Source organism: Pantherophis guttatus, chromosome 15 (assembly GCF_059756535.1).
Source record: "Pantherophis guttatus breed Tessera chromosome 15, ASM5975653v1, whole genome shotgun sequence".
Lineage (NCBI taxonomy): Eukaryota > Metazoa > Chordata > Lepidosauria > Squamata > Colubridae > Pantherophis > Pantherophis guttatus.
The window spans coordinates 13802881-13814990 of NC_142077.1; the positions used below are offsets into that span (position 1 = coordinate 13802881).

Below are 12110 nucleotides of genomic sequence, written 5' to 3' on the forward strand. Positions count from 1 at the left end.
TTTCTTTCACTTACTCCTGTATTATAGGACCTGTCTAATTTCCTGAATGGCCTGGATTTCCAAAGCTTCTCTCTTTTCATCTTATTTTGTGGAAGTCGCTGAGATCCAAAGATGGGACGGAACAGAAACCGTAAGAACTCCAGATGATTTCCCTCTCTCCATCCAAACTTGAGTTCATCACTTGAATGCTAACTGTCGTTTAAAGTAGCGATTGAAACGGTTGTAGTGGCCTCTGCAAAGACCAGCTCCCTATTTTGATAAGCTCTCGTGGATACCCAATTCCTGATCCTTATAGAAACAAAGTCGTTTTTTTTAAAGACTCGGTAAATGTTTCTCACATTAAAAGAATCCTCTTCCTTTTATGATCGTTCTGTTTTAGTGATTGAATTATTCTGAATCCCCTTTCGTGGCCAGATAAATGTTAGTCCTTCTACAAATAATGGTTGGTTTGTGACTCTTAACTCTGGTGGAGAACTGTCTCCCTCCCACCTTCTCCGCTCTCATTAAAATGTCAAGGTGATGGGTAACTATCATGTGCCTCTGGTTTTGGATCAATGTTGGCTTGAGACTCAGTCAACTTGTGGAGACAAAGAAGATTAAATTGGGGGAAAAAAGAGGATTTTTATTCTTTCTATTCATGATGATATAAGAATTTCGTAAAGGAGCTTCTCTATCAGTGACTTTAATATACTATGGTGTATATTTGCTGTACAAATGGTCAGTAAGGATCCCCAGTGCCTGCACAATCTCACACTTGGCCACAACCTCCCTGACAACTCTCAGAATCCACTTGGCCCTTCAGAGGCCTTGCTGGACCTGCTCTCTACTGGAGGAGCCCCTGTTCCCAGGGACGGTTGTGGGAGGAAGGACCACTCCCTTCGGCTCCTCTGGATGCAGCTGACAGGATGGACATCTCCATCCAGATGTCCACATGAGGGGATCTACCGTGGGGACAGGGAAGGGTCAGGACAGACCTCTCCTACCACGACAGCCGTCCCAGGGTTTGGGGCCTCCTACTGCACACTTGTCAAGCCTGGTCATATCCACGACTATTGAAATAACGACAATGACAATAATGATGATGATAACAATAATAATTTGTATTAATGATAATAATAACAGTAAAATATAACTGTAATATAACAACATCTGATAATAACTGTAAAATATAACTGGAATATAACAATAACTGATAATAACTAAAATAAAAATAAAACAATCACAATCAATCACAATCTAGGGAAGTTGAGCGAGGAGACGATGGTATTCCCTTGTCCTGCTCTTTCCAGGGAGGGCTGGATGTTTTCAGAGGATGGTGAGGGAGGGGAAGGAGGGGAAGGGGAGGAGAGGGAGGGGGGGAGGAGGAGGGGGATGGGGAGAGAGAAAAGGGGCAGGAGGAGGGGAAGAGGGATATATGGGAAAGGGAGGGGGAGGAGAGGGAGGGGGAGGAGGGGGTGGAGAATGGGGAAGGGGAGGAGGGGGAAGGGGAGGGGGATGGGAAGGAGGGAGGAGGGGAGGAGGGAAAGGAAGGGGGAGGGGGAGGGGGAGGATCTTCCTGATCTTCCAGCCCCTTCAGTCTCTGCCTCTGGAAGAAGGAGAAAGGGAGATTTTGTCATAAGTGGTCAAATGTGGCCTCCCTGTTCTAATTGTCCTCTCTCCCTCCATCCCTTATAGGGCAGGTTCTTCACCCTGGAATCCTGCTTCAACCAAGCTGCTTCAGGGAATCCTGGTCCTCTCCCTCCCTCAGTCAGGGCTGCTGTCTACCTGCTTCTCACCTCCTCAGCCTCTCCCTGAAATTTCGCAGGATGGTCGCCTTCTCCTCGCTCAACTTCCAGTTCTTCAATTTTAATTCTTGATTTTCTTTTTTTAATTGAACTCGCTCCTCCGCCATTTGTTCAAATGTTTTTGAATTCCTGTAAATTAAGAAAAGCAGAAATTAGGCCTCTCATGATTGATGATAGATAGATAGATAGATAGATAGATAGATAGATAGATAGATAGATAGATAGATAGAAGGACAGATGGAAGGAAGCAAGGAAGGAAGGATTCCCTTCTGAATATTTCTCACCTCTCCAGCTGTTCTTGGAGGGTTTTAATCTCCGTGAGGAGCTCCCTTTTCTCCCCAGCGTGCTGCAGAACTCTGCAGAGGAGGCTCTTGTACTCCTCTTTCTCAAATGCCAGCTGTTGTTCCAAAGTTTCAATTCTGTAAGAGACGAAGACAAGAGCAAAATTAGCCCCCTCAGGTTTTCACCCCAACCATCCAACCTCCTTAAAATTAAGACTCCCTAAAAATACCTGGCCCTTTCTCACCTCCTGTGGCTCTCCTCCAGCTGCCTGCAGAGTTCTGCATTGGTGGTCTGACGCTGGGGAGATTTGTGCGGGAGCTCCTCCTTCGGAGTTTTGCTGTAAATACGAGAACCGGAGAGAAATTAGTCCCTTGATTATTTTTACCAGAATCATCAAACGTTTTCTTCAATTGAAAAATATTTTTAAAATACCTTTATGTTTGTGTGTGTGCATAAATTCGGTGTTGCCATTTCTACTGCAACAATCAGAAATCTCTCCTTACAGGAAACAATGCTATAACCATTGTGGGAAGCCACTCCCTCCCAGAAGAATGAAATATTAAAAAGGCAGAGTATTATATTTCCCCTAAAAGAGAAATAGAAATCCCTGCCCCCAGCAGATACTTGGTGCCCATGAAGAGAGACTGGGCCATCCTATCTACAAGACAAAAGACCTTCATCTCCAGGGTTTGGGGATTAAGACATGGCCCTCCAGGACATAATAGGATTATCTAACCGCAGAGCTCACTGCATTGCAAAATCTCCTAAGGCCATTGCATCAGCCCAAGCTTCAAACAAACGTATCTCAGACAAACTCTGCGGATTTGCACATGACTCCATGGGAGTCTGACAACAGCCAATAGAATACATGTTCTTGCACAGGAACAGCAAGCTCAAGTTCAAGGCCCAAGAGAAGGTATCAATACCCCTGACTCTCCACTCCATGTGCTCAGCTGCCCAGGACTTCAAACCCATGTCGTCCTGTCCATCAATAAACCATCTTTCCTAGAGACTCTTTGATGAGAGTTTGGAAGAAGCACCGACTCAAATGGGATTATAAAATACCGCTATGGCTGGATCTTGGTCATACCTTGTGGAATACAAATATAATGTCACTCGGGGGGTTTTTATACAAAGAGGTTCTTTTTACAGATGCGGGCAGATGGCAGTTGAAGACATTGCAGACACTGTTGGACGAAGGGATTAATTTAACCTGGTTACAATATAATCAATTACAATTGAGATGGAAAGAGGACCAAAAAACTGGTATTATGTTGCATGAGGAAGAATTGGTTAGACATATAAGAGAGAAAGGTCCAATGCATATTAAAAGGCTTTACAATGTTTTGCTAGAAAGGGATTCAGAAACGGAATTAGTTAAAGATTGTATGATTAAGTGGGCACAAAATTTTGAAGAACCAGTGATGTTGGAAACATGGGAAAAAATTTGGGTTCAGAATGTTAAATTTACACAGTCGCAGAATTTGAGGGAAAATTTTTATAAAATGTTTTATAGATGGCATTTAGATCCTAAAAAGTTGTCATGTATGTACCCTAATGTTCAGCCAAAATGTTGGAGATGTGAATGTTTGGATGCTACGTATTATCATGTTTGGTGGACCTGTAGGAAAGTTAAGGCTTTTTGGATAAAAATATGGTGGGTCATGCAGAATGTTTTGAAGAAAAAAATTCAATTTTCTCCACAATTGTTTTTATTGGGTATAGTTAAGGGTTTTACACGGGGTGAAATAAAATTAATATTGTATATGATAACAGCAGCAAGATTGTTGATAGGTAAATATTGGAAGAATGAAGCTTTGCCTACTATCGAGGAATGGACTTTGAAGATGGCCAGTTTTGCAGAGATGGCGAAGATTTCAGCATACTTAAAAGATTGTTCACAAGAGACTTATGAATGGGAATGGAAAAGGTGGATAGAATATGTTCAGAACAAATACCAAACTAGAAAGTACCAAATAGCTTTTATTTGAAAACAATGTATTAGAAATATTTTAATGTAAAGAGATAAAGAGGGAAAATTATATAGGGGGAGGGATGGGTTCAGGTATATATATCAGTATTATTAGTTATGAGTACATAATAGGGAAGTCTGGGGGGGAGGGTTAGGGAGGGCTAGGGAGGACGGGAAGTTCGGGGAGGGAGGTGGGGGGGTGAAAAAAAGGGGTGAAAATGTAATTGTAAAACTTTTGCAATAAAAAAATAAAAATAAACCATCTTTCCAATCAGCCTCCATGTTTCCAGTGTCTTTCTCCCAGCTTGGAACTGAACCAGAGGGATATTTCTTCCATCAGTTTGGCTCCCCAAGATGGGACTTCAAACTCACCTGAGCAACGGACCTGGCCCGGGTAAGCCTCCCTTCCTGGCACAGACCCATTGGGTCCGTGGATGGATTTTTCCCAGACCTTGGCCGTTTGGAACAAGGGTTTTAAAGGGGTTTTGAGTTTTGAGCTCAAAGGCTGCTTGGAAAGAAGGCGAGTACCTCTTTATTTCAGTAGAAACTAAGGGGCCAACCTTTACAAATACAGATTTGGTCATCCATTCAAGACAGGATATTCTGAGCAAAGGTAGGATTAGCCCTCAGCCACCATCGGAATTGCCCAACAAGTCCCTTCGTTGCATTGTAGGAAGGGAAATGCTCTGAGATCTTGTTATCTGAAGAACCCCTATTGGGACACAGTTACCATTAAAAGCTGAACTAGAAACCAAATCGATAACAAACTGCAACCAAATACAAACAAACAACTAAGAACTCTAAGCACATTAGAATAGGAAAAAGGCTCTAAAGCGACCATACAAAGGAGGGAATCCGAGGTCATCCAAACCTTAGACAGGTGAAGAAAAGGAACGTTTACAACACACCAGAACCCAGGCAAAGATATAGGAACCACCAAACAGGCAGAGTAAAGAAAAACAAAGCTTAGGAAAAGCCCAGGACGTTGTAGAAATGCACAAACAGGTCAATTGCAAAGAACAAAGGGCTGAAAGCAAAAAGGTTCGATTATAAAACAACTACTCCCTCGAACAGACTGGCGTTTGCATACCTTCCGCCCTACAGAGATTGCCCCAGAACACACCACACAACAGTGGCTTCCCTACAAGAAGATCAAATGAATGATCCGGGCTCGGAATCTAATCCAGAGATTTAGAAGGGGACCGGAAGAGAGCTGGGCACAGCAGAAGACCCCCTCCCAAGTCTGACAATTTCATATAATTATAATTATAACAACAACAACAACAACAACAGAGTTGGAAGGGACCTCGGAGGTCTTCTGGTCCACCCCCCTGTCCAGGCAGGAAACCCTCCACCACTTCAGAGAAATGGTTATCCAACATCTTCTTAAAAACTTCCGGTGTTGGAGCAGCCACAACTTCTGGAGACAAGTTGTTCCACTGATTGATTGTTCTCACTGTCAGGAAATTTCTCCTTAGTTCTAAGTTGCTTCTCTCCTTGATGAGTTTCCACCCATTGCTTCTTGTCCTGCCCTCGGGAGCTTTGGAGAATAGATTCGCTCCCTCTTGTTTGTGGCGGCCCCTGAGAACACTGCTGTCATGTCTCCCCCGGTCCTTCTTTTCATTCAACTAGACACACCCAGTTCCTGCAACCGTTCTTCCTATGTTTTAGCCTCCAGTCCCCTCATCGTCTTCGTTGCTCTTCTCTGCACTCTTTCTAGAGTCTCCACATCCTCTTTACATTGTGGCGACCAAAACTGGATGCCATATTCCAAGTGTGGCCTTACCAAGGCCTTAAAAAGTGGCATCAACACTTCACGTGGTCTTGATTCTATCCCTCTGTTGATGCAGCCTGGAACTGGGTTGGCTTTTTTGGCAGCTGCTGCACACGCCTGGCTCCTGTTTAAACGGTTGTCCACTAGGACTCCAAGATCCCTCTGAGAGTTACTCCTGTTGAGCGAGGTGCCCCATATACTGTCCCTGTGCATTTTGTTTTTCTTGGCTAAATGTAGAACCTCACTTTTTTCACCCTTGAATTTCATTTTGTTAGATAGCGCCCAATGTTCCAATTTTGGAGCCCTTTTGAAGGAAGAGTGGGCAAAGATTTCCATGGCAAGATCGGCTCTAAGGCCAAAAGACTAGATGCTCTCATAAAAGCCAAAGGTGTTTCAACAAAGGATTCATTTAAAAAATAAATGTTATATTTTATATTCTTTAGGTAAAATGTAGACTTACGTGCCACTCTTCTCCCTCGGATTCCTCAGCGGTCGCCCCCCAGATGTTGCAGGAGTCTGGAAAAGTTAAAATAACAGCCGTGAAATATATATATCGTCAGAGGCTTTGAAAAGTATTTTTCCTACAAGCTCTTCAGCCGAAGAGGTTGTAGGGGAAAAAATGCCTTTAAAAGCCTCTGGCGATCCCAGCTGAGTTGCCTGATCGTCAGAGGCTTTTCAAAGCATTTTTTTTTCTGCAACCTCTTAAGGTTAACCCCCCCACCAAGCCACACCCACAAAATAAGCCACACCCACAGAACCGGGAGTAAAAAAAATTAGAACCCACCCCTGCCCCAGAAGATTTAGACTGCTTACCTTGGGGGGGCGGGTGGTAAAGGACCGCTGAGGGGGAGGACCTTCCTTGATAGGGGGCAGGTTGCCGGCCCGTGAATTCGTCTGCTGAAAAGCAACGGAGGCCATGAGGACGTTGGGCCTGAGCCCAGGAAAAACCCTCAAGCCCGGTTAATCCAGGCCCCCTCACCCAAAAGAGCCATTTTGACTTCCAGGGTTTGGGTCCCATTGGGTACGTGTTGAGAAACAATTAAAGAAATAAATATGACATACCTCCGTCGGTCCCCGTTTCCACAGGACGGGCTGCTCCTCTGGAACCACTGGAAAACAAATAGCCTGCTTTAAAAACACAAACTTATTGACATTGCCTCGACCTGGCCCCGCCTCCTGGCCTCCCTCGCTTGGCCCCGCCTGGCCCTTCCCCTCCTGAGGGTCCCCCCCCCAGCCCCTGAGAAAACGATCTTCTCAAGATCCCGTAGACCAGGGGTGAAATCTAAAATTTGTTACTACTGGTTCTGTGGGCGTGGCTTGGTGGTGGTGGGGTAATGTGATTGGGTGGGCATGGCGATTTTTAAAAAACTTTTAAAACCATTTTTTCTACAACCTCTTCGGCGAAAAAAAAGCCTCTGATGATCGCAGGGCTCAGCTGGGTATGTGGGTGGGAAGGGATTTTTGCTACCAGTTCTCCGAACCACCTGCCTCCATCGCTACCGGATCGGGCGATCCAGTCCAAACTGGGAGCATTTCACCCCTGCCGTAGACCCTTTTGGCTCAGGCAGTGGAATTTCCCACCGGTTCCCTCTCTCCGCAAAGCGAAGGGACCGTAGAAAGGCTGCCTGGCCCAGAATGGGGCTGCCTCCAACTTCGGAATTGGGAGTGTCTAGAAAGAACAGGGGGACCAATGGGAATTCTCCCTCCTTTAGCATCATCAGTCTCCGGGCAGACTTTCCCTTGACTTCACCCAATGCAGGAGAGAGTTCCGCTCGGTTCTTCAGGCCAAGATCCCCCCTCCCACTTTCTCCGCTTCTCTCTCTCCGCAGAACTGGCTCTCCTCCTTCAGGTGAAGCCCCCAAGGACTCTGCCCGGAGACCGATGACGCTCAAGCAGGAAGAATTCCCATTGGTGCTGCTGCTGGTTCTGGCCCTTCCCACCTCCAAAGTCCGAGATCAACGCTTCCTCCCCCCAATTCAGACCCCCCCTTCCTCTTCTGGGGCTGGAAGCATCTGGCCGGGACAGATGCTCCTCCTTTCCCAGAGGAAGATTTCTGCCGGAGGAAGAATTTGGGGATCGGGTGGCGCTGGATGAGAAGAGGGGAGGTGCACCCCACAGCCAGGGATGACTTGGGGGTCACAGAAACCCCCAATCTGATGGGAAGCGACGGGAAGCCCTCCGCTAATCCAGGAAGAGGTGGAGAGGATCTGCAGCAGTGGTGGGTTCCTTCCGGTTGGGCCCAGTTCCGCTGAGCTGGTAGTGGTGACGATATGATTCATGGAACCGACTGTGCCCCCCGCCCCTCCTCTGGCCCCCCCACATTATTCTTACTTTTATTTGGCCCCATCCCCAATCTATTGCTGCCTCCTGAGTCCCAGCTGATCGGCTAGAAGGGAAAAAACTGTTTAAACTCTTGCTGTGGGGCTTCAAAAGGCCGCCCTACAGCTGATCAGTGTTAAAACAAATGAGTAGACCAGTGGTTCCCAAAGTGGGCAGTACTGCTCCCTGGGGGGCGGTGGGATGCCTTAGGGGGGCGGTAAGAGGCAAGGAGGGTAGCCCCACCCTTTGGCCTGTGCAGTTATCCTTGCAAGCAAACAGTAAGAAAAAACAACTCCTTTCATCTTCAGCATAGGCTAATTAGCCCATTGATTAGATCGGCCTCCCAACTCTCAGCTGATTTGCTCTCAGATGTTTTGCAGAGGGCTCTGTTGCTGCAAAGAGCTAAATTGCTGGAGCAGATTTTTTTTCTCCTTGTGCAAATGAAGCTGAAAACGAAACTGAAAGTAAAGCAGGCGGTTGGCTTTGCTGTTTGCTGCAATGTTGGAAAATTAGGCAGAGGCAGAGTTCTTTTCTTTTTCCTCACCAAAAAAAGTAGGTGCAAACAATGGGAAATTTAGGGCAAAAGAGGAGAGTTCAAGATTTTAAAACACAAAAGAAAGAAAGCTCTATTTAACTAGGGAATTGTAATAATTGAGATACTATTAATTGTATATTGTGTTGAAAGCAGAAATTGTTAAGTTGTGGCTTGGAGGAATATATGGGGAAAATTATCTGGTTTATTATTATTGGTAAATATAATTAATTGATTTGTAAGAAATTGGATTGCATGGAAATAATTGGAATATTTATGTTCATATTGATTAATATACAAAAAAGATAGTTATATAACTAATTGATTTATATTAAAATGTTGAATTTGTATTAAACAACTGTAATATTACATAATTAACCAATGTGAGGATGGATATAAAAATAGATGACAAGGGGAAGGGGTATAATATAGAATAGAAGGGGAAAATTGAATTTGATTAAGTTTAGAGAGGAGGATGAAGGGTAATATTGGTTTTTTACAAAAATAGATAAGGAATAAATATGGCAAAAAAGGAAATATAGAAATTGTAAATTTAATTGAAATGACTAAACACTGTTTAAATTTGTGAACCGGCCAAATACTCTGTTCAAAGAAAATACATTGTATGTTTGTATGTGTGTTTCTAATTATTGCTATTTATTCATATTTGTTCTTTTTTATTCTTTAAAGTTTAACAATTCATTCTTTATTTTAATATATTTGTTTGGGGTTGCCTTTCTTCCATTTCATCTTTTTTATTGTACAACAATCTTTCTCCTCAAACCTACCACCTCTCTCTTTTCTTTCCTTCTTACTTTCTCTTCCTGCCCTTCTTCTCCTCCCTACTTCCTCTTCCTTTCTCCTTCTCCTCCTCTCTTCCTCCCTCTCTTACCCTCACTCCTACTCTAATTTCCCTTCCCTTCCTTCCTCCCTTCTCTTCCTTCCCTCTCTCTCCTTCCTTCATCCCTCTCTATTGCTGTATTCTTTTGTGCATATGGACTACTCAGAGGGCTGAAAAAGTTATTTTTGACTGGTCCTCGCACTTTTGACCAGTCCTAGAACTTACGAATGTCCTCACATTTTACGTTTTTTGCCCTATCTTGTCACCATAGTGAAGAGAAGTTGTGAAATGAGTGACATGGTTGTTAAGAATGCTACAATGGGCATAAATGATGACCGGTCATAAATGCGAAGATTGGTCAAAAGTGCGAGGACCTGTCAGAAATGACTTTTTTCAGCCCTCTGAGTAGTCCCTATACACATAGCCATGGCCACCCAGTCACATGACCAGCTAGCCACGCCCACCCAGTCACATGACCTCCAAGCCACACCAACAAAATAAGCCACGCCCACAGAACCGGTACTAAAAAAAATTTAGAACCCACCCCTGCTTTCACACTGTCAATTGTTCACACTGCTCAAGCAAAACTAACAGGTGTGAATTAAGTTTTAGCTAAAAAATGGAGCTTTAATTCCAGAAGTCCATTCTTTAAACTTGGACTTCTGGAATTAAAAGGCTCTGGATTAAATGGTCCTCCAGAGAAAAGATGGAGAAGAGTATCTTGCTTTTAGACATGAGAAGAGCTGTCTAGAAAGGTGAGTTATGAGCCATTGTTACGTCATCAGAAATTTAATTTATTACCTGTTAAAAATGCAAAGCCAAGGAGTACAAGGAGCAAATAAGAGACCTTCATGTTGGGGTTGGTTCTGGACCAAATCTTAGCTCTCAGCCCTCCTTGTGACTTCTTGAAAAGCTTCCCCCCCAACACACACGCTCCACCGCCTGAGGAGGCAGGGGGGGCTGCGGGTTGATCCAAAGGGGGTCTGGGGCTACTGGTCTACCAGTTAAAAGCCTCTGCTAAATCCTAAAGAATTGTCACATGACCATCAAGCCACACCCACAAAATAAGCCACGCCCACAGAACCGGTAGTAAAAAAATTAGAACCCACCCCTGGTCAGCCCCTTCTGATTTCAACCCCGATTCTGTCGGAATCTCCCTCCCTCCCTCCCTCCCTCCCTCCCTCCCTCCCTCTTTCTTTCTTTCTTTCTTTCTTTCTTTCTTTCTTTCTTTCTTTCTTTCTTTCTTTCTTTCTTTCTTTCCTTCCTTCCTTCCTTCCTTCCTCCCTCCCTCCCTCCCTCCTTCCTTCCTTCCTTCCTTCCTTCCTTCCTTCCTTCCTTCCTTCCTTCTCATTATCCACAGGCCCCACCCCCCACCTGCTCTAAAGTAAGACATTCCCCCAAAATAAGACTTAAGATACTTTTTTTATACTTAAAATGGTCATTAGGGCACAGAACCATTTGTTAAATTTTCTGAATCCCACCACTGATTGTATCCTACCTTTATTTCTCCGCTGGACCTTTTTCTGGAAACGATAAAAGAAGTTTCCAGCCATCTCTCCAGTGGTAGCAGTTGAGAATGAGGCAGGACAGCCGGCCAAGGTCTTATGACACGTGCTGTGATGTCATCATCTCTGATCCAGCTGTGGGCAGATGCCAGGCTGCCCCCTCCAGCAACGGTGGACCTTTCCATAGGGAGCCTCACACGCGCTGACAGAGAGACCCCGAGAGGTCTGGAAGGAAAAGAGGAAATGGGGGGGGGGTGAAAGATGGAGGGGAGGCCCCCCAAGGCTCCCAGGAGAACGGAGCCCACAGAATGTTCCGCTAAGTGCTAATATTGTAATATTATGACCGAAGAGAGGACCTTTCAATCTCTCTCTCCAAGGTTAAAGGGATCAAGTGGATCACTCATCTCCCTCTCTGTCCACCCGCTCCCCTCCTTCCCCCCTTTCCCTCCTGGATCCTCTAGCCCACTCCTCTCATAAAACGGACTCGCTTCACTTAATTTCCTTGGAGATTTATTTGGTGAGGTGGGACATTGGAGGCAGGCGGGGCAGCTGGGAAGGAGAGATCCGGTCCGGTCCATCATTTAGGGAAAGATCGGATTCCAAAGTCTTTGTGGTCCAGAGGTTTCCCAGCCAGCTTTCCCAGCCAGACTCTGACAATCCAAGTCAACGGGAGGAGCCGAATTCACTTAATGACCAAAGTGGCCAAAGAGGTTGTATATTTATTTGTTCGATTTATGTGCTGCCCTTCTCCGGAGACTCAGGGCGGCTTACAATATAAATTAGATATCGATATCGAAGCATTGTTGGAGACCCCACCCACCCACTCCGGCTCTCCTCTGGGAGGGGGTTTCCAAGGATTTCCAGCAGGACTCCCCGATTCTGTAGGGGTTTTACTCCCGATGCCCTCCGCCTGGCAAACTCAGGATGCCTTTTTCTCACCAGGAACATGTACACATCCGAACAAGACTGTGATGTTTCTCTGTGTCATATGATATAGGTGTGTATGTGGATATATATACATAATTTTATTTATTTATTTATTTATTTAGTCATGATTATGTAGTGTATATTGGAGGTGGCAGCCCTTTGAGAGCTCTATGC

General features: G+C 44.9%; 2 protein-coding genes across 2 annotated transcripts in view; one reads left to right on the forward strand and one right to left on the reverse strand.

The window, feature by feature from the left end:
* Positions 1-12110, forward strand: part of LOC148111939 (vomeronasal type-2 receptor 26-like) — a 271952-nt gene that overhangs the window by 195516 nt on the left and 64326 nt on the right. The window lies entirely within an intron of this gene.
* Positions 2307-11627, reverse strand: LOC117659788 (uncharacterized). The gene is made up of 5 exons (XM_087879410.1): positions 11003-11627; positions 6875-6921; positions 6626-6709; positions 6273-6328; positions 2307-2403 (listed from the first exon to the last, which is right to left on the reverse strand). The coding sequence occupies exons 1-5, from the start codon at positions 11055-11057 to the stop codon at positions 2307-2309; spliced, it is 339 nt and encodes a 112-aa protein (XP_087735536.1). The 5' UTR covers positions 11058-11627.